Below are 22,529 nucleotides of genomic sequence, written 5' to 3'. Positions count from 1 at the left end.
TATATATATATATATATATATATATATATATATATATACACACACAGTATCTCACAAAAGTGAGTACACCCCTCACATTTCTGCAAATATTTAATTATATCTTTTCATGGGACAACACTGAAGTAATGACATTTTGATACAATGTAAAGTAGTCAGTGTACAGTTTGTATAACAGTGTAAATTTACTGTCCCCTCAAAATAACTCCACACACAACCATTAATGTCTTAACCCCTGGCAACAAAAGTGAGTACACCCCTAAGTGAAAATGTCCAAATTGGGCCCAATTAGCCATTTTCCCTCCCCCTTGTCATGTGACTCATTTGTGTTCCAAGGTCTCAGGTGTGAATGAGGAGCAGGTGTGTTTAAATGTGGTGTTATTGTTCTCACAAGCTTTCATACTGGTCACTGGAAGTTCAACATGGCACCTCATGGCAAAGAACTCTCTGAGGATCTGAAAAAAAGAATTGTTGCTCTACATAAAGATGGCCTTGGCTATAAGAAGATTGCCAACACCCTGAAACTGAGCTGCAGCACGGTGGCCAAGACCATACAGCGGTTTAACAGGACAGGTTCCACTCAGAACAGGCCTCGCCATGGTCGACCAAAGAAGTTGAGTGCACGTGCTCAGCGTCATATCCAGAGGTTGTCTTTGGGAAATGGACGTCTGAGTGCTGCCAGCATTGCTGCAGAGGTTGAAGGGGTGTGGGGTCAGCCTGTCAGTGCTCAGACCATACGCCGCACACTGCATCAAATTGGTCTGCATGGCTGTTGTCCCAGAAGGAAGCCTCTTCTCAAGATGATGCACAAGAAAGCCCGCAAACAGTTTGCTGAAGACAAGCAGACTAAGGACATGGATTACTGGAACCATGTCCTGTGGTCTGATGAGACCAAGATAAACTTATTTGGTTCAGATGGTGTCAAGCATGTGTGGCAGCAACCAGGTGATGAGTACAAAGACAAGTGTGTCTTGCCTACAGTCAAGCATGGTGGTGGGAGTGTCATGGTCTGGGGCTGCATGAGTGCTGCCGGCACTGGGGAGCTACAGTTCATTGAGGGAACCATGAATGCCAACATGTACTATGACATACTGAAGCAGAGCATGATCCCCTCCCTTCGGAAACTGAGCCGCAGGGCAGTATTCCAACATGATAACGACCCCAAACACACCTCCAAGACGACCACAGCCTTGCTAAAGAAGCTGAGGGTAAAGGTGATGGACTGGCCAAGCATGTCTCCAGACCTAAACCCTATTGAGCATCTGTGGGGCATCCTCAAACGGAAGGTGGAGGAGCGCAAGGTCTCTAACATCCACCAGCTCCGTGATGTCGTCATGGAGGAGTGGAAGAGGATTCCAGTGGCAACCTGTGAAGCTCTGGTGAACTCCATGCCCAAGAGGGTGAAGGCAGTGCTGGAAAATAATGGTGGCCACACAAAATATTGACACGTTGGGCCCAATTTGGACATTTTCACTTAGGGGTGTACTCACTTTTGTTGCCAGGGGTTTAGACATTAATGATTGTGTGTTGAGTTATTTTGAGGGGACAGTAAATTTACACTGTTATACAAACTGTACACTGACTACTTTACATTGTATCAAAGTGTCATTTCTTCAGTGTTGTCCCATGAAAAGATATAATTAAATATTTGCAGAAATGTGAGGGGTGTACTCACTTTTGTGAGATACTGTATATACATATATATATGTGTATATATATATATATATATATATATGTGTATATATATATACACATAAATGTGTGTGTATTTGTAAATTCAGATTTTAGTGGCACATTTTTCAGCCCACACAAGATTCTCATTGTCATATGAACCAGCAATGTTGTAGTCAATACTTTAAAATTACAAATATAACACCCAATCCTTGACAGAGAGCACAGGCATCAAAGCCTAGATGTCAGATAAAGGAAAATATTTTTGAACTTAAAACTCCTCCTCCCCTCACTACTGAGTAGTTATTGACCAAATGCAGTCATTTTGCTAATTTAACTTGTAATTAAAAAATTTCTCCCATAACAAAATGAAATAAACAGAGCAGGCCTATCTCCATTGTAAGCAGAACACACAGCTTGTCTACTGGTTCTCATTCAGAAGCAGTGACATGTCAACAAGGTTGGGAGTCTAATTCTTAGATTACTAACATTCCCAGGAATTTCGAGAGAGAGAACTTATCTAAAGTGGTCAGATTTGGGAAGCTTTAATAAGAATGCCATTAATGAGAGTTATTTTATTTATATTTTTTCAAGCACAATGTTAACTGGTCAAAGTTCTAATTATTGATTAACATTTAAACGGCTTATTTATAAAACCACACGCTACATTAACACGGCAGACTTTGCCCTCATTTCTATCCAGGTTTCCAAAAAGTCATTGAAACATTATTTCAATTTCATCCAGCTCGATCACACTTTCATTTGGAGTAAGAGAAGTTTTGAGGTATTTTGCAAGGGAAATCTTATTTTATATGTGGAGTGTGTTTCCACAAGGTCCCTATGAAAATAGTAGGCCAGAGAGTAGGATGAATATATGGTTTGTGGGCAGGTGCTTATCCTCGTTTTTAGCTGCCAATTTCTCTCCAACCTCCAGACACTGGCTCCTTGTAAATGGGTGCATTGTGATTTTTTTGGATGGCTTTAAGAGTGAGATTTGTTTTGGTGAGGATAAAACAAGAGGTTCATATTCATTCCTATTTCCTCATGGAGGGAGATCCTATTATGTGTATCAGATGTAATGTCATGTAAACACCATGTTTATTGACCTTTTATTTCATATATAGTTTCATAGAAGCATCAGATATCCAAGTGATAAATGGACAAAACAACTGTGATCGTGCTCCTACAGATTGGATAGGACATTTCAGTTAACTTCTTAAAAGTCACCGAGCAAAACTAAATCCATGTTATGTTTCAGAAATTAAATGGTATGGCAAAGTACAAATAATTTGAAATATGGTTCAAAAAGTAATCACTTTAGTCCAGTCACAGTACAAAGGAGGCTGCTGAGATTTCAGTGATAAAAGAAACAAATAATTCGTAAAAATATGAGTGCTGCTCTGCAAATGAAAAAGCATACACAAGTAGTAACTCTGCTAGAATAAAAAAACACAATTAAAATATCTAGTTACAAAGAATGCTCAGATTAATTTTTTTACTCCCCATCCAACTCCAGTCCTTTAATACTGAGTATCTAGCAATACCAATCCAATCCAAATCAGACACACTCATTCGCAGTTGTGCAGTACACACTTCTAGTTGGCCTGCATTAATGCTATCAAAACCAACTGAGTATGTATGCCTAAAAGTTGAATAGCTAATGGGGATTTCCACATTAACCAGTTAATCAACCATTAACATCGCAAGGTTAATCTTATCAGTTAAACCACAATCATTTCATTTACCCAACAAGATCTGGACTGCTTTGTGAATCTGAAACTGCACAGCACAGACTATAATCTCTTTACGACAGGTGACAAACCAATCAGACAAGATAGCAAAGCACAAGTAAACCTGGTCTCTGCCATTAATTAGTTAAAGTAAGATGAGACAAAATGTATTGTCTCTAAAGGGATATTTGTCTGGGCACAAAGTGCGCAGCCACATTCATACAGTACATGGCAACATAAACAGAAGGACAGTACGCAAGATAGTACAAAACAGTGGACAATAACAATGAGGAATAAATTCAGCAGCAAGTTAACACATATAGCGTTCAGTGCATAAATGCATCTAAAGTGCAATAAAAATACATGAGGCCAGTCGAATGAAAGAAATAAAAGATCATAAATGTACTAGAACCAAAAGAAGAAACAGTAGAGGTTATACTAATAAAATACAAAATCATCTAATAAAAGTACAATCACAGAAGGGAGTATATTCGACTGGTAAGACCTCCAGCCAATCCATTAAGCAGGGTTATATTTGTTGAGTAAAAAGACAGAGGAAGGAAGGAAGGAAAGTTTTGACAGTTATTTGTAAATCTGCAGACACCATAACATTTTCTTGATTGCAACAGCTCATATTCAGGAAATATTATTGAAAGTGTCGTCAGAAATTCACCTTTCCTGACTGGTAACACTCTTCTCATATATTGGACCCTATCTGTATGATCTATAAACATGGCGCAAGCTGGCACTCAGGCAAGCGCAAGCTTCATCGCTAGTTTTGAGCCAGTGTATATGGCATTTTTACACTAAGCACTATCACACTGTAGCTAAAAAGTTAATTTGCCCTCATACTGCACCAACAGTTGTCTAAATATGTTGATGAAGTGTGGTCTGGCTCCATGATGCATTCGAATTTTGGTACACCAGAAAACATTTCCTCAATAGACCAAGAGGCTGTTCTTTGGTTAATAATGTTATGCATGCTATTTAAAGGCTGCGTCAATCAGACGAGCAAATGCATGGTATTGTAATGCAATTCTATAGATGCCAGACAACATGGGAATACTGGCTGCCTCCTCTTCTTAGGCCTGCTTCACCTTTGATAGCTTTGGTGAATTCCCGCTCCTACCCGATATAAACAGAGGCACGTGCAAACTATGATGTCCATTTGTTCAAATGAGAAGCGCTCTCATTTTCCCAAATGAAATGTGTGTGCCAATGAGACCAAGCAGCTAGTCAATGGGAACAGCACGATCTGATGGAACCACTCGGATAAGGGTCGAAACGTCTTCCAGACATATAACTTTATCCAGCTGACTTGATTCAATTCCTTGAGAGACCGGCATGAGTGTATGGTTTGAAACCATTGTGTCTGTGTGGTGGATTGCCGACCACACAGAAAGAGGGGCCTGTCTCACAAGCCCTTTTCACACTGTCACAAAAGCCGTGTTTTTGTCCCCAAATTGCCTGGGTGACACAGGCTGGGGGGGGATCGCCATGCCAATTTACCCTCCTCCAACCCTACTATTTTTGCCAGAGTGAGTTTGATCTGAATAGTCCGTCCACTCCAACACAGAGTTATGGGGCATGGTGACAATGTATCCTGTCCAGTGGGACTTTAAAAAAAACACAGGAAAACTTCACCTGCGAATTCCAAGTTCAAGAGACATCAAAAATTTTGGAAGATGGCCAACTGAGAGCCACGAGCTTCTCAGCCTCCATGCAGAGGATGTCATTCACTAGAACATTTCAGAAACGGGGAAAGTCTGGCCAGGAGGATGACTGAACGTGGCTTCCCTCAACAACAAGCTGCAGGTTATTTATAAACTGAAGATGTTGGACATGCCTAACATAACTTGTGACATGTTATCAGGATGTGCCACGAGACGATGCTTTGCCAAACTTTCTGCCAGAAAATTGTGCATTTGTGTCTTTTGTGCTATGCTTAGAAACAAAAACAAAAACAGTCAGTAATATTGTGATTTCTCCTTCTTCTGCTGTTAACTTTGACTAATAGGAATATGATAAATTATGCTGGCTGTGCCAATAGCTCTCCTATCAAGTGCTAATGCCTCTCTAGCTTATCTCTTGCTCCATCTCTCTCCGATCAAAGAATAAAACAGAGGGTAGACGGTAATTCATCAAGACTTCAAAACGTCAGTGATAGACATGAGTGGATACGCTGATCAAAACATCCTTAGCAACAATAAACATGTTTAATCTCTGCACAGTTTGAGTGACAAGAAACTAGGTAGGATGAATGAAGTTGCCCTTCCAATCTTTTTGTATGCCCCGTCACTCTCAACTCTCCTTGTCAGTCTTTTAAATAGTGACGTTTGTCTCATTAGCAACCGATGTTTAGTGTGGTTTACAACAAGACACCCTTAATAGTTTTTTATTAATAAGTTTCAGTTTATTCATCTGTTGTGCATGCCAAATTTGGTGAGTTTTTGAGCATGTTTAGGGGCTCAAATTGAGGTCTAAAGTGGTGGAATAAGAAAGAAAGAAAGAAACAGAACAGATACAATAGTGTCTTCATCCCCTTTGGGGCTCAGGCCCTAACCAGTTAACCAAAACACACAAACACATTCATACACAAACAGTCATAGATCCCTGTTCAATAATTACACAACAGTAAAACACACCCCTACAATAGCCTTTACCCTCTCTTGTTCTTCCTCTGCTTCCCCTCTGTCCATTAAGTATCAAATATAAAACCAAGGAATAATTCCCTCTCGTTTTGTCCAACACAATGGAGCACAACATAAATCCTATTATAATCCCTCCAGGCAGTAATATTTGATCCACTGTAGTGTTGGTATATGATGTACATTTATGTTATTCACTATTCACTGCTGTTCATAGAGCAGATGAATTACGACAGAGCTGCTGACAGGTGAACTACTCAGTTTTCACAGCCACTGCAAGGACCAATTCTCTTGTTCTCTTAAGAATAACTGTGTCAAATAACCCAATGATTCAAGGTCCAAACACAGAAGTCAAACACATGCGCTTACATAATAGAATTACAGCATATGCTTTTGAATTTATATTTTCTAGTTGGATGCAAAATTGGCTTTAGCATCATGGGTGGTAACAACCTGAGTGAGTCAATAACTAAAATGACTGAGATACTGAGTCTACAAATATACTCTAAGCCAAGAGTCTGAGATGGTTGGGCTAAGCTTGGACAAGGCTGATATAAGCGAGTAATACAAGGTGGGTGGGAGCGCCTTATATCAGCTTCCCTTTGCACACACCACAGGTTTTCCAAACCTGGGTAAACCTTGATCACAGAGACATTCAACAGTTGAGCTTAGATAATAAGTCTAGTAACTCATGTAATATCTTTCCCTTCTGTTAACTAAGCCTCCCCTGAAGCTGTTTGGAGCCTCCCACTTTGAAATCCCGATTGAAGCCGATATGTGTAACTACAACCTAGACCCCTGCTTCACACACTCAGAACCACATACACCACAAGAACCACATACAACTGTATGCAGCTGATAAAAAAGCAGTATTCTGTTTCAGAGAAAACAGTTGATAATTGACACTGATTATTTCCAGCAAAAAGTGACCTCTTTCCCTATTAAACTTGAGCTTGTGTTTATATAAGAACACCTTTCATGAGCCACTTAGGCTCTTTTCTCCAATAAGTGTGAAATGATTACACAACCCCTAAAACAACATGACTGGACATATCACAAACGCTTCATTATGAAAAGGAAAGCTGTGAGGAGATGGCAGAGATGATGACACGACAGCAAGAACACCTCATATCCCGTCCTTCTTCTAGAGTAATGGAGGCTGACATCTGAGGTGATAGAGAAAACACTACCCTAATGAAGTGAAACTTCTTTTGATGAAAAGGATTGTTGCAGTTATTTCCATTCAGAAAAAGACTAATGCTAGATGGAGAGTACCACTTAAAGAACTATCGCATTTTACCTCAGATGAGAAGCTGCTGATTGGCCAGAGTCAAAGGGCTATAATGAAACCCATATGTGAGCAGGAGCAGCATTGGATAGAGGGACCAACACAGCCAGGATGGCTCTTTTTTTTTAATACTAACCAGATGTGGCCAACATTGTTTTATTCTAAGAACTGTTAAATGTCAATGAGCCTGAGCTCATGATGAACGCCTTTATTCCCAAACATCCATATGACAGCACAGAAGGTTTGATGAATTAACAAGAATAACACTTTTTTCTAAACCTGTTGACATAAAATGTACTTGGGCTCTGCCCTCTAGTTTCATGTCAAGTTAGGCCAAAGGAACTAAACTTGACCAGCCAAATAACAATTTACAAAACACATTAGCAAATTAAATTCTTTTGTTTGTGTGCCTTGATTAGTGCTGATATGGCGATGCTCAATGATATAACTAAAATCTACATCTAAAATAAGGAGACAGAGAGAAAAATTGCTTAAAATTGTCTGATGGGCTTTCCTCCCCCTTTCATCAAGAATGTAGTTTGTTTTCCTTTTTCAATACCCCCTAACACTGATGAACATTTTTAGACTTTATCATGGGAAAAGGGACATGGTACTATGAGATGCAGTGGGAGGAAAAACAAAAACAACACAAAAAAAAAAGAAAAACAGAAGCAGGCTCTAAACAAACAGACCTCTGCTACAAATTCCAACCAGCTGGAAACTGAAGACACATTATTAAGTCAGTGATAGAGCAGAGCAGCCAACACTTTCCAATAGCCAGAAAAGCCAGTCTGAAGTTGGGGAAAAAGACAGATGAACATCTCTTAAAACTATTATCAAAACAGGATTATCTTGATTGACTGTAGAAGAAAATAGATACATAAATGCAAATGAAACATGCTAATTAACGTATCGTCTCAATTTCGCACTCATGTTAGGAAACAGATGATTTAACTACATCATCTTTACGTCATGATCCAGAGCATGTGGGTCAAGGCCTACAATAAAATTATCTGGATCACTTAATGATTTACATTCAATCATTAATGCCCTGTCTACATGTTGTTGGTAAGAGTTCAAACAAACAGTATTCACCAAAAACATGCTTACACACTAACTGCACTCAATGTGAGGATATTTTGATGTAAAAAAAAATGCAATGTATTCACTCCAATGAGGGCCAAGTATGATTCCATCCCTTTTCATCTCAGACATGCTGGACACTTTATTGCTTGGCGACACACTTTTGTGCCAGCAGCTAATCAAACTGAACACAGCATCTCTGAGGATGCAAGCAACTGACCAACGCATTCACTCAACGATGAAATTCTTTATTTAATCCTAAACATTCCAAACTACCAGCAAAGAAAAGGTGCCAGACATTAGCTTAAGCAAAGAATTAATTTGGAAATGTTTTATGATTCTTAAATGATTGTGACATTGCAGAACATATAAAAATTATGCAAAATATAAATTGATTGACTCTGAGTGTACCTCCTACTTTTATGCATGTGAGAGTGAATGTTAAGTACAATGTCATTTTCCATCTATGAGACAATTATGCATATATGTGTGTGCTGTGGCATCCCCTATATTTGTCTTGAATGTCCCAAGGGAGACAATAAAGGCTTATCTTACTTTGACTGATCTTAACAAGCATAAACTGATACCAGACCACCTGAAAAAAATTGCTACTTGTTTGACATGAGCACAAGTACTGATTGATGTCTGCATTCATAATATTCGCACACACCGCTTTCTGATGAGAAAATGTGCTTAAATTATACAATCACAGAATGCAGAAAAATTAAAACAGAAAATACAGAATTTGGGGGAAAGCTTACAGAACAAAAATGTAATTATGTTTTTAATAAGAAAAATAATTAATATGCATCAATGCTGTGACTGTATGAATGCATCTCTTATTAAGATACATTAGTAATTGACTACTTATCAATTCCTCTCCCACAACTGTAATCAAATCCAATTGCCAGATGCCTGAATTTTCTTACACACACACACACACACACACACACACACACACACACACACACACGGCAACAGGATTAACATTTACTTTTACCCTTATATTTACAGGAACTCTGGTATGTCAGTGCGGTGATAGACAAACCTCGAAGCCAACCACAAAATGTCGAAATTCAATTAGATGAATTTAAGTGTTTCATAAAGTCATAGGTGGCTGTCCAGAGGAATTCCCATAAAACCCTGGAGCTCAGTCGTAATGGCAACACACTGACAGCCTCACTATGTACATACAGTACACCCACAGCTTGAAACCACAGAATGGTGACATATACTTACAACTGTTGTCTAAGATTGGATTATAAATTATATTATTCTTTTCTGATGGTAAGTGGGAATTGACAGGCAACAAACAATTTACATCTTACAGGTCTTACATCCACCAGCTCTATCTCAACAGAAACTGTATTGGTTCTGAAGTTGGAAGTTGAAACAAGCAAAACAACTGAGACACATTTCCTCTGTTCCACAAACTCCTTGATATGGCAGTGTAAGGTGAAGGTCTGTTTTGGAAGAAGCAAGCTCCTTATTTTTGTTGTTAAAAGGGTACCACTAGGAACAGCCTCTGGCCAATAATGGCAATAGTTGCAAGTTGTAGCTAACAACAAATGTTTGTGATGGAAAACAGGGACCACACAGTGTGGTTATTGAAAGCCTGTGGGCTTAGACGGAGGTGCAGGTTTAAGCCTGGGTTTGGTTAATATGGACCAGGACTTTAAGAGATTTAAGAGGTGACTGTACCACTGTAAGTACTTCTTTAAAGGTTTGAAAGTCCTAATAGTTGAATGGAACAGGATGTTTTGTCAAGAATATGCCAACTGCTTCAGAAAATGTCAAAATTAATGATAGAAAAAAGAAAAAAAAAACAGAAGAAATATGATCAGGCTCTTTAAATGTTGCATAAATACTTTCTATGGAATACAAGGCCTGTTTTGCGCTTTCCCTGGGTCCATATCAAGAGTGGTATGGGAATAGCTACCAAAAATCCAAGCCATAGCACGCTGGCTTTACTCGTTTGTATAAAGAGATCAATGGTGACTACAAAACTACAGGTGCAATAGAGAGATGATAGTTAAGAGGGCAGAGAGCCAGAGGGATACCTGCATGATCTAAAACACAAAAAGGGGGATAGTTATAAATAATCTACTAAGATATGTTCCCTGAAAAAACACTTAACACAGATAAGATACAATAAGTTGCATCTTGTTAATTTTTCTGAATTAATGTACATTTTTAGATTTGGGGCATCAAAAATGTATTCATGACTTGGAGGCAATCTAACATTTGTAAAGCATAAGGGCATGTGGGAAATGATGTTGAAAGAACACCACAAAAGCTTTCCTCATTCAAATCCCTCTCACTTTTACAGGGACTGGAACATGTCATTGGCATCAAAGGAATGCATTAAACTGGTTTAAGTCATATTTACTGGGTCAATCTCAGTTTGTACGTGCTAATTATTATTTCTCTGAGACCACTACAGTCAGCAATGGTGTTCTACAAGTGTCTGTGTTTGGACCACTCCTCTGCACTCTGTGTCTGCTTCCACAAGGTCATATAATAAGGAAACACTTGATTAATTTTCACTTATATACAGATGACATGCAGCTGCACTTATCAATGCATCCACATGAAACAAATCAGCTGACTAAACTGGATGCCTGTTTAAAGGAAATTAAAAACATGGATAACCAACAATTTGGTTTTATCAAACTCCTACAAAACTGAAGCTATTGCGCTGGGCCCAAAACATTGTAGGAACACATTATCTCATGAGATAATGTAGGTACCCTAGATGGCATTACCCTGGCCCCCAGTACTACCGTAAGGAACGTAGGAGTTCTCTTTGATCAGAATCTGTCCCTTAACTCCCACATTAAGCAAATCTCCACGACAGCCTTCTTTCATCTACATAACATTACTAAGATCAGACACATCCTGTCTCAAAAAGATGCAGGAAAAACTAAGCAGTGCTTTTGTCACTTCCAGGCTGGATTACTGCAATTCCCTCCTATCAGGCCATTAGGTCCCTAAAGATTCTCCAGCTGGTCCAAAACGCTGCTGCCCGCGTATTGACTAGAACTGGTAGAAAAGACCATGTCTCTCCTGTACTGGCTTCTCTGCACTGGCTCCTTGTTAAATTCAGAATAAAATTCTAAGGTCTTCTTCTAACATACAAAGCCACGACAATCCGGCAGCTTCATACCTGACAGACCTCAGAGTCCCCTATTATCCATTACTAGTGGTTCCTAGAGTTTCTTAAAGTAGACTGGGAACCAAAGCCTTCAGCTATCAGGCATCCCTCCTGTGGAACCATCTCCCAGTTTCAGTCCGGAATGCAGACATCCTCTCTACGTTTAAGAGCAGACTTACTACCTTCCTTTTTGATAAAAGCTGACGTAGGCTAGCCCTTAAATATGCTGCTATAGGCTTAGACTGCTAGAGGATCTCTCATGGTGCACTGGGCTTCTCTCTCCTCCTGTATGTCCTCCTACACTCATTCGTGTTTGAAATTAACCCTGATTCTCTGAAACATGAGTGAGGTATGTCACTATGGGACACTCTCCCTGTGCTTGTCCCGAGATGTCATCTATTCAATCTGAGCAAGACACACCTCTTCCTCGTTTCAGGCAAGGAGTGTGGTCTGGTGAGATAGCTCATTCATGTTTTTTGCAAGAACCGGGGTTAATTTCTTAACCTAAAGTTCCCTGTCAACATTAGTTTCAGTATCTCACTATGGGATATAGAAACTCCCATACTGCCAAACAAGCATACCTCGAGGACCAGTTATTAATATGACCTCAGTCACAAGGTAAGCCCACATCTGTCACTGAACCCATGCTCAGGACTGTACGTGCCAGTGTGGGTCCAGAAACATCCATCCATCCATCCATTTTCTACCGCTTATCCTGTTAAGGGTCACGGGAGGGTAACCTTAGGTAATATGCAATAGCAGGGTGCAATTTTTAATCCCTCAACCGAAAGCAGAAGCAACATCTGGACTACTCATCCACATTAAACAGGATAAATCAATCCATCCATCCATTTTCTACCACTTATCCTGTTAAGGGTCGTGGGGGGCTGGAGCCTATCCCAGCAGCCTTCAGGCATGAGGTGGGGTACATCCTGGATGGGTCGCTAGTCCATCGCAGGGCCAACATATATAGACAGACAACCATTCAAACTCACAGTCATGCCGACAGTCAATTTAGAGTATTCAATTAGCCTAGTCCCCATTTTCATGTCTTTGGACTGTGGGAGGGAGCCAGAGTACCTGGAGCATCTGTGAGTGTGAAAGGTTGTCTGGCTATATGTGTTGGCCCTGCAATGGACTGGCGACCAGTCCAGGGTGAACCCTGCCTCTTGCCTGAAGGCTACTGGGATAAGCTCCAGCCCCCCTGTGACCCTTAACAGGATAAGTGATAGACTATAAAAATGGATGGATGATCTCCTCCTGCATTATACATGCTCTTCCCTTTTTCCACTCCTGGAATGGGGGGGGGGGGGGTTGGGTACCCCCATCATGGAATTCGCTGCAGACAGGTTGGCTTGGTGGGCCAGCCTGCGCCAATGGGTCTTGAACGACAGCCGCGCACAGCGCTCGCAGCTGACCCAGTTAGCAAGAGCGTCTTGGGCATGTTGCAGGTGTGGGTTTCCGCCCCAGCTATCATCTTGTTGCACACGCATGTTCTGGTTGTTGGTGTGGGGGACGTTTCCATGGTGAGGAAAGTCTTTTTCTCAGCTTTTGTAAGACGAGTGGCTAATGTTTTGGAACATGCTAGCTTATGTGGCTACTGTTTGGAGACAGGCTAGCAAGAGTGGGGACTATATTACAGTGGTGAAGAGTTTAAAGAAGGGCTTTAACCATGGAAGATACTCTATGTGGGATTATTAGACAAAATGAATGAGAATGAACCAGTGGATGAAGTACATGGATTTGGTCGCTTCACTAATATGCTAATCATGCATTAAGCACATGTAGCAAAATTATGAACAAAACTCTGGCCACTTTGACGACAATGGAGGAGCCACAGCCTCTGCTGACCAGGGGTAGGCTACCGAACTGAACCTGTTCTTCAACAGGTTCAACTCTGGGCCACTTAACACCTCCCCCTCCCCCCAGCTTCCATCAACCCCACTCCGCATGCTCCCCCCTTCCCCTCTCCTGGTGCAGTGCTATTGCTACCTGCACTCTCGTCACACCACCTTGTTTCACCCCCATCCACACATCTACACACATATCCACCCACAACAAAGCCGGCCACATCCCCTCCACCAGCCCAACCCAGCCTCTGCCTCATAGCTGATCAGGTGAGGAGTCAGCTCAGGAGGACAAACACCAGGAAGGCGGCAGGTCCGGACGGAATCAGTCCCAGACTGCTCAAGGACTGTGAAGACCAGCTCTGTTTGGTGGTCCTGCACATCTACAACCTGAGCCTGAGTCTGGAGAGGGTTCCTGAACTCTGGAAGACTTGCTGCGTGGTTCCAGTGCCGAAGATCGCTCACCTCAGGAAGCAAAACCACTTCAGACCTGTGGCCCTGACTTCGCATCTGATGAAGACCATGGAGAGGCTCATCCTGCACCACCTCCGCCCACTGTTCAGCTCAGCGCTGGACCCCCTACAGTTTGCCTACCAGCCCGGCATCGGGGTGGATGACGCAGTCATCTACATGCTACACCGATCCCTCTCTCACCTAGAGCAGGTGGGGAGCACTGTGAGGGTCATGTTCTTCGACTTCTCCAGTGCCTTCAACACCATCCAGCTTGCACTGCTGAGAGGGAAGCTGGAGGCAGCTGGAGAGGACGAGCAGCTGACCACATGTACCATTGACTACCTCACCAACAGACCACAGTACGTGAGGCTCCAGAACTGTGTGTCTGATGTGGTAGTCTGCAGCACGGGGGTGCCACAGGGCACAGTCCTCTCACCCTTTCTGTTCAGTCTTTACACTTCAGACTTCAGATACAACTCGGACCACTGCCACCTCCAGAAGTTCTCAGATGATATGGCCATCATCAAATGCGTATCGGACGGGAACGACTGGGAATACAGGGGGGTCATTAGGGACTTTGTCGACTGGTGTGACGTCAATGCCCTGCAGATCAATGCCAGCAAGACGAAGGAGATGGTGATAGACTTCAGGAGTAAGTCACCCCCGACTACACTGGTGAACATCCAGGGAAAAGATATAGAGACAGTGGACTCATACAAGTACCTGGGCATTCACCTCAATAACAAACTGGACTGGTCAACTAACACTGATGTCCTGTACAAAAGGGGGCAGAGTCGACTCCATCTGTTGAGGAGACTGAGGTCCTTTGGAGTCTGCAGGACTCTGCTGAAAACTTTTTATGACTCTGTTGTTGCATCCGCCATCTTCTATGCAGTAGCTTGCTGGGAGGGCGGATGCACAGACAGACAGGAACAGGATCGACAAACTGGTGCGGAGGTCTAGCTTCGTGCTGGAATGTCCCCTTGAGTCTGTGGTTGTGGTGGGTGAGAGGAGGATGTTAGCAAAGCTCACGGACAATCCCCATCACCCTCTGCATGAAACCGTGGGTGTGCTGAGCAGCTCCTTCAGTCAGAGACTGAAACATACTCACTGCAGGAAGAAGCGCTTTTGCAGGTCATTCATCCCAACAGCAGTGAGACTCTAAAACGCTTCATGACGCTGAGAGTCACTCGGACACTTTTATCTCCTCTGTCACCTCCCCCCACTGCAGTCACTTTATGTACACATTTATTATTTATTTATTTACTTATTTATCTAAATACCTCCAGCCCTCCACCAATAATTACAAACTGTGTATATTTGGTGTCTTGTATATAGTGTTCCCTCATGTGTTCCTTTTGTTGGATCCACATCATTAAAACCTCTGAATGCTTCCGTCTTCAGAACTGGTTTCTGATGTTCAGCTGAATTATTTTAATACTACCACCTCAAGGGGTAGAAGGCACTGCTATGCAACCTATGATAGAGGGCTACACAACTTGGTCCAAAAACAAGCTAAGAAGCAGTTTGGAAATCAGATGAACCATCTGAAGACCCCGCAACTCTGTCATCAGCCATGGGAAACCCTGAAGCCCTGGCAAATTTATCATTAGCCACGGGACAATCGGAAGACTAAGAATCTCCGTCTTCCGTGACAGGAGATGCAGCTTCGTCAATGAGTGTCTGCGGCAGAGGGTTGATGGATCGTTTGGACATCATCGTTCAGTGAATTTCACTGGCAATGTCTTAGTCCTCTAATGCACAGATGTTCATCAAATTTTGGAAGTGTCTTGTAGGAACTGCTATCTGAGGATTCAGTCAAGTGGGCTGTGAAGGGGTACGTCAATGCTTGATTGATTGATTTCCTCAAAAATCCCCAACAAAATAATTTGACAACTGCAGGTTGGCACTCTAACAAACAACATCAGCTCAGGTAGTCAGAATCATAATGCAGTCCTTGTCTAACAGAACATTCTCCAGTAAAGACAGTACAGCATTTTGCTGAGGTCGCTATACTTGGAGCTGGCTAGCATCCACATTAACATGCACCTTAGCATTATCTAGCATAAGGAAAGTAAAATAAAACATTGCATTATATTTCACATATTCTGTAGTCATGTCTTACCTTTTCAGTAGAACAGACCCCCTCTCTGGATTATTTTTTATCCCCAAAGCAGAGCTAAACTCCCTCTGTGAATCAAACCCTAGCCTTCCCTAGATTTAACTTTGCTTTTATTATGCTTATGTGGAGTTCATGTTGGAGTCTGTGCTGTGCTGAAAGCCGTTTGTTTGCTTGTGTTATCGGACTTCATTTCTAAATTACTGCTAGCTAACTGTTGCTCTTTGTTAGTGAAAGGAAGAGAAGCAAGTCAAGAACAAACACTACATCACATCCGTGAGGCTTTGTGCCCTAATTCCCTCACAAAGAAACAAGCCTACTGACGAACACAGGCAACAAACCGGGACAGTTAACATTTCATTTTTTCACATCAGCTTAAAATCTCCTTATCCAGTATATGAGCAATAAAAACAACGAATAATACAAAAAAAAAAAAAAAACATTTCCACAGAGGGCCTTTATGTAGATTTTCTCACTACATGTACTTTACTTATTATTTTTCTCGAGTAACATGGTAACCAGCAGCCCCACAGCAACTATATAGAATGCAGAACGGTGAAATGGACACGGGAAAGCACGAACATTGTTCCACAGAGGCCACTCTGACAAAGCTGCCTGCAGACTGAGGTATCTGCAGATACTTCTTAACATTGAGCAGCCCCATGCGAGCTGGTATTGGCCAATGCCAATTGATATGCCCAACAATAAACCAGATTAATCACCCACTGAATATTTTGTCTACCTCTACTGTTTACCATTAGACTTGGACTCACAGATTCCTCATTCCTTCTTACTTCAGTAAAAGTTGATTTTTCTAGTTCACCTACAATCTTTCAAAATAGCTTCTCCCAGAATACCTACAGCCAACCAGCTCTTGTTCCACTTGCTGCCACTTCCACTAACCACTAAACACAGTCGACTCCCCTATGAGTCATCACTATGTTTTATAGAGCCACAGTTGCCACTCTTAATGGAAGCAGGCACTCTGACGTATACTCCAGACCACCAGCATGGCACTCTGCCTGGATATCATGGTGTGAAATTGCCCAGAGACTTGGAACATGGTAAAATGTGGGAGGCTTTCCCCAGTAGAGAAAAAAGGTGAACCTTGAGCTGACATACTTGGACTGCCACATATTTGCAGTCTTAATTCCCAGTACATGGTTTCTTGTACCGAAGGCCCACATAATATGACATACCATACTTTGTGACTGAGTACTAATTGTGCCTACTCCCTACACCTAAAACCTAGAGATTTTGTGTTTCATCACTTGTCTCTATTCAGCCCAAAATGCCTGTTTCATAACAATGTGCCCAAGTGGATAAAACAGGAAATAAGAGAAGGCAGCACATGACAAGCTTACAGACAAAAGAAACATATTCACCTGTTTGCCCCTGTTACTGCTACATCCAATCAAAATTCGATTCTGCACCCTAACACAAGAACCCTTTAACCAAATCCCACACCACCCTGTTGCAAATTTCCTATGGCAGCCATTTTGATTTATTGATTTTTAAATATAGCAATAGCTTAAATATGTCTTTTGACTTATGCCTTGATGAATTTGTATCACACACTGTGTTAAGTTCAGTAAAGCAGTCATTTATGAATAAAATCCTCAAAAATTTAACCAAAAAAACCTCCAAGTTTTCCTTTAGAGTGGGTTCTGTTTTATTGTCAATGACATATTTACTACTTCCTCTGTCTTCTAACTGCAGTCTATTATCAATATCATATGGATCTGGATTATTTTCGGGGCACTGTTAAAATTGTTTTGGAGTTAACCTGATAACTCACCATGAATGTGGCCTTAATCTAGCACACTTAAGAAAAAGGAGGGCACTTTTAATCCAAGCTGAAATTTTATCATGCAACATGTTCCACCAAGCTGAGTCAAATGAAGTGCATGTCACCATACTTTCAGTTAAAATTTTAATGAGGCTACACTGGCACATTAAAATAAGGAAAACATAAGTATTTCCTGTAGGTGATCTCAAAATGATGATATACACATTAAAATGAGTGTTTGTTCATCGTTAATTGTAATATGTGTTAACCTTTGAACCATTTTTCACCTCAATGAAATGGAAGAATAATATATATTTTCCGTATAGAAAAATTTGTTTTCAGAGTTAAAGTTATCGACAGCTTACTGTTTATTAGCAACAATGGAAATTAAAGAAAGGCTGGAAAGCTTAGGCAAAGGATGCCTACATGTGTCCCAGAGTGAAGTACACCTGGACTGGAGGGAACAGACACAGGAAAATGTCTGCCAGACTCATGAACAAAATTCAATCACAAGAACAATTTCTGACAGTAAACAGCTTCATGCAAATGAACAAACACACATTCACTTTACTCTACCTGTAAAGTGTCATGAGATAACTTTTGTTGTGATTTGGCACTGTACAAATAAAATTGACTTGACACATTCATAGACTGTTTGCAAAGGCATTAGGAGCAGTGACTTGCTTAAGGACACTTCAACACTGGATCAAACCAGGAGCCTTCCCATGACAACTTGACCTCATTAGCCACAGCCATTCCCAATGTGAGGGATACATGTAAATTCACAAGGTGCTATATGCATTTCATCTGCCTTTGAATATCTAGTGTGCAGTCATAATCTCAATGTAAAGACTTACTTTTGAACTTCCACAACCCCAAGCTATTACCCTTTTTATCAAAGACACACATCATAATCAGATTTTGATTTCATGAATCTTAACCACTGGGTGCCATTTGATGTACGACTATATGCTTACTCTTGCTGAAAGTTTAATTTGACCACTGATAGAAGACACATGTAAATGCCTTGAGGAGAAATAGCTTCTATCCAAATCTGTTTTCCAGCAATGAAGTCTTATGTAGTATTGCACAATGTATTCATGAAAGAGTAGCACTTTCTGTATTTTCTTTAAGATATTTTTCCAGCTCAAAAATAAGCAGTTTCAAAAAAGAAGATCAAACAAACAAAGCAGAAAATAGTACATACGGTGTTTCAAAGCAATCTTTGTCAACCAAAGATGTGAAATGAAATCTATAAAATCAAACTCAGGCAATCAGATTCCAAAAAAGCATTCAGATGTAAAACATGAGCTGTCAAACAGGTGGGAATATGTGAGGAATGCCTGATGACTTAATTATACAGAGGGCAGCATATTTCCTGTTATTTGTAAACAGCTTCTGGAACATTCCTGTGACACGAAACAGCTCTTGCTGTGGAATGACTGTCTAGAATGGCCACAATCGCAGCTACCATAACGCAACACAGCTGTAACGCAACATTGCCATCCCTGGTAGAAGTCATGGGTATTACTCCACTCCCCGGAAGCATTTAAAAACAACAGATTTCCTGATGTTGCTTCAGATTTTATTGCTGAGAATCAGATTTTGTGAAAAACTATATCTCCCGAGGCACTTACTGTACATGTGGATTCAGTGTCTCTAAAGACACTCTGACATGGTCACTGGCAGAAGGGGATGATCGAACCAGCAACCCTTCGGTTACTAGACAGTCACTCTTCTTCCAAGCAATGCTGCCCCTAACTAATGAGCAGAGACAAATCCAGAACAAGTCCAGAGTTTAGCAACATAGCCTATATTAAATCAATAATGTGTAATACTAACCCAGTTTATTGAATATAATTAAGATTCGTAACACACAAATGATTTGGAAACATGATAAACTATACCCAGTAAAAACACAACATGCTGCTTTGCAGCCCCCTCTGCTGGTTATTCTGACTCAGAAATTTCTTATAACTTTCTCATGTTGCTGTTGTTGTTCTCTGGTGGGAAGATGGCAGAAGGGGATTTTGGTTAACAGCTTGTGGTCTCGTATGAAAAGTCAAACCTCCTCAGGCATAGCGGTTTGAAGCAAGCCACCTGCTAGAGCTAATTGCCCTGTCGTATTCAGTGGAGGCCTTTCACCCCTGGCTATATAAGTAGGAAAACCAGAAAAGGAATACATCAATGCTAAATGCCTGTGGAATACAGAGAATCAACCTAGTTAACACACTGGAAGGTCAGGGGGTCAAATCTCTTCTCAGGTGATGTGTTGATGAGAGAGGGAGAGCAGACTGCCTGCTCTTTCAAAGGTACAAATATTCTATGTAGTTTATAAAGCTAGAAAGTATAAACAATAGCAAGAGTTTTCCACTCTGCCTATGCTGACCATCACTGATCATTTCAATTACCTATTTTTTGAAAGGGTTAGGATAAACAAAAACGTTAATTTAATTTGATTTTGAATATAATCACTTCAATAAACCTGTAAAATATAACATAAAAAACAGTGATTTGTGAGTTTTATATAATTTTCTGTTTGCCTGTTACCACTTCATAAACAAGGGGAATGTTTGCTTTTAAGAGCAGATCGGTAAACTGAACTATTGCAATGGGGGGGCATTTCCTTCATGATACTGGACATATGTACTGTACTTCACTTGGGGTTCATTTGGAGTTTTTCAACAACGTAACTCAAGTCATGGCCAGAATGCATGACATATAACTATTACACCAAAGCATAAGTGTTAAATACCAATTGATTTCTTTCTCTCTAAATTTTCAAGCTCTCAAATTTGTCAAAAGAAGTGCCAGTGTTCAAGTAAGACCCTTATTGGCAGTGACCTTTAGGGTAGTGGATGTGAGTTGCTATCTTACCTGAGCAATGTTTTTGTTGAGCAAGTAGACACCATATTCAAAATGGAAACGCTCTCCTCTGGGGTACAAAGGAAACCTGTGGAAAACAGGAGAAAAAGATTAACTTGATATTAGGGGATATTTTTTCTGGAAACACAGGTGACCCTTCTAACATAGGTTTACAAGCCATAAAAGCAGTATAGGTCTTCCCACATGACAATGTCATTAAAGGGGGAGGGGGGTATAAAGAAATTTTTTTGATTGCTAATTCTAGTTTAAGGAATTCAAACGTGTTATTTTTAAGGCAGCAATCAACCAAGGAAATTCTTGGTCGGCTGAAGCCCTCAAATTTTGACTAAAAATTGACTAATTTTATCTATGAAAAATATACTGTGCCAACTATCAGCACAAAACCTGTTGAGGAATATTTAGACAATTGTTTTTGTCACGTAATAATAATTGACCGACACTATCGTTTGTCCTGCGCAAAGAGCAAGACTGAACGGAGGAGCTCAGCATCGCGGCTGAGACACAAATAGACTTTTAACTTAAAACTTGACTCAAACACAAAAGGGCAAGTCCACTGTAAGAATTTTTACAATTAAAACAAAACAATTATTAGAATAAAACATTGAAATATCAATTCTGATATGTTCATATATTCAAAACTGATGGGGCAGCCCAAGGTGGACAAGTTAGCTTACTGTTTCTAGGTGATACGCCGTGTTTGTAGTGGAGCTGTGATATGCAAACTGTTGTTTGCAAACTTTGCGTTCGACTTTTTTTCCTTTATCTATTTTCATGAAATGCTGCCACACTGCAGATGTCTTTGACATGGTGGACGAGGACTGACTTTAAATGAAACCGTCAAAATTAAATATACATTCATCAAACCACCAGACGTTGGCCTTTTAGTACTCTTCAGTCTGTCTGTCTCTAGTGGGACGGGCTAGTCCAAAATAGCTAAACAAGAGGGGTGTTCAAAGATAGATTGTAATCTGTGAAACAGGGGTGCTTTCGGTACTTTCCTCCTGATGAAATTAACATGGCAAAAAATCGACCAATCAGAATTTTGGTCAAGCCAGAACATATTGACTAATAAATCGACCAGTCGACTGGGAGATTACAGCCCTAGTTATTTTTTTAGCTCTGTATTCTGCAATGAATTTGTCCCATGATAGAAAGTGCCCATTCCTGTATTCAGCAGCGTTTACAATCTGTAATGCATGCAGACAGTAGAAGGAGTTGGGTCAGGGTTTCTGGCCTCATCCCACAGACGCCCCTGCTATGCGTCCTTAAAGTGAAATATCAAACAGGAGCAGAGGAGTCCTAACAGCATATCCATCCACTTCTGAGCAGAAACAAAGAGAAATGTTTCTCTCAGCAAGGTGGGAAAATCCCATCAATGTCAACAAGGTGTCTCAGTGAGGACCCAACGTGGACAATGCAGACATCCAGAATGGGAATTTTCTCTTGCTACTAGAGGCTTAAGCCTGGACTCATCTTTTCTTGCCATTTTGTGATCTGATTGTGACCTTCATTATGTCTATAGTCATCTGTGCCCTATTCTAAACTTCATTTGGAAATGCTTTACCTTCAACCTAAACTTAATCCTCCTCACCCAAAATGAAACCATGCTTTCAAAGAATGAGAAGAAAATTTCTTCATTTGGAGGGTTTTTACGAATTGTTCATAATGTTACATTCTCTGCAAATGTAGTTGAAATCTGGAGCTATATCGCCCGCCTGCCCCAAGGGAGGAAGAGCTGATGTCAATGGTGCAAAATTGCTCTGTTATTAAAACAGAGAAATGCATCTCCATAGCTGGGAACACGATGCACAAACAGTGAAACACATTGGATTGTGAGGCAGCACACAAAAACAGATGTGTGTGT

General features: G+C 40.8%; 1 protein-coding gene across 1 annotated transcript in view; it reads right to left on the bottom strand.

Moving 5' to 3' along the window:
* Positions 1-22,529, bottom strand: part of uvrag (UV radiation resistance associated gene) — a 136,501-nt gene that overhangs the window by 34,223 nt on the left and 79,749 nt on the right. Inside the window, exon 13 of the mRNA XM_086226780.1 lies at positions 20,657-20,732. Within this exon, the coding sequence (XP_086082906.1) occupies positions 20,657-20,732 (76 nt within the window). The remainder of the gene's footprint in view (positions 1-20,656; positions 20,733-22,529) is intronic.

The sequence above is a fragment of the Aulostomus chinensis genome, chromosome 15 (genome assembly GCF_037954235.1).
Source record: "Aulostomus chinensis isolate RoL2024-O1b breed Wild chromosome 15, RoL_Achi_v1.0, whole genome shotgun sequence".
NCBI lineage: Eukaryota > Metazoa > Chordata > Actinopteri > Syngnathiformes > Aulostomidae > Aulostomus > Aulostomus chinensis.
The sequence above is the reverse complement of the archived record's forward strand: the minus strand, read 5'-3'. Positions and strand labels throughout refer to the sequence as shown.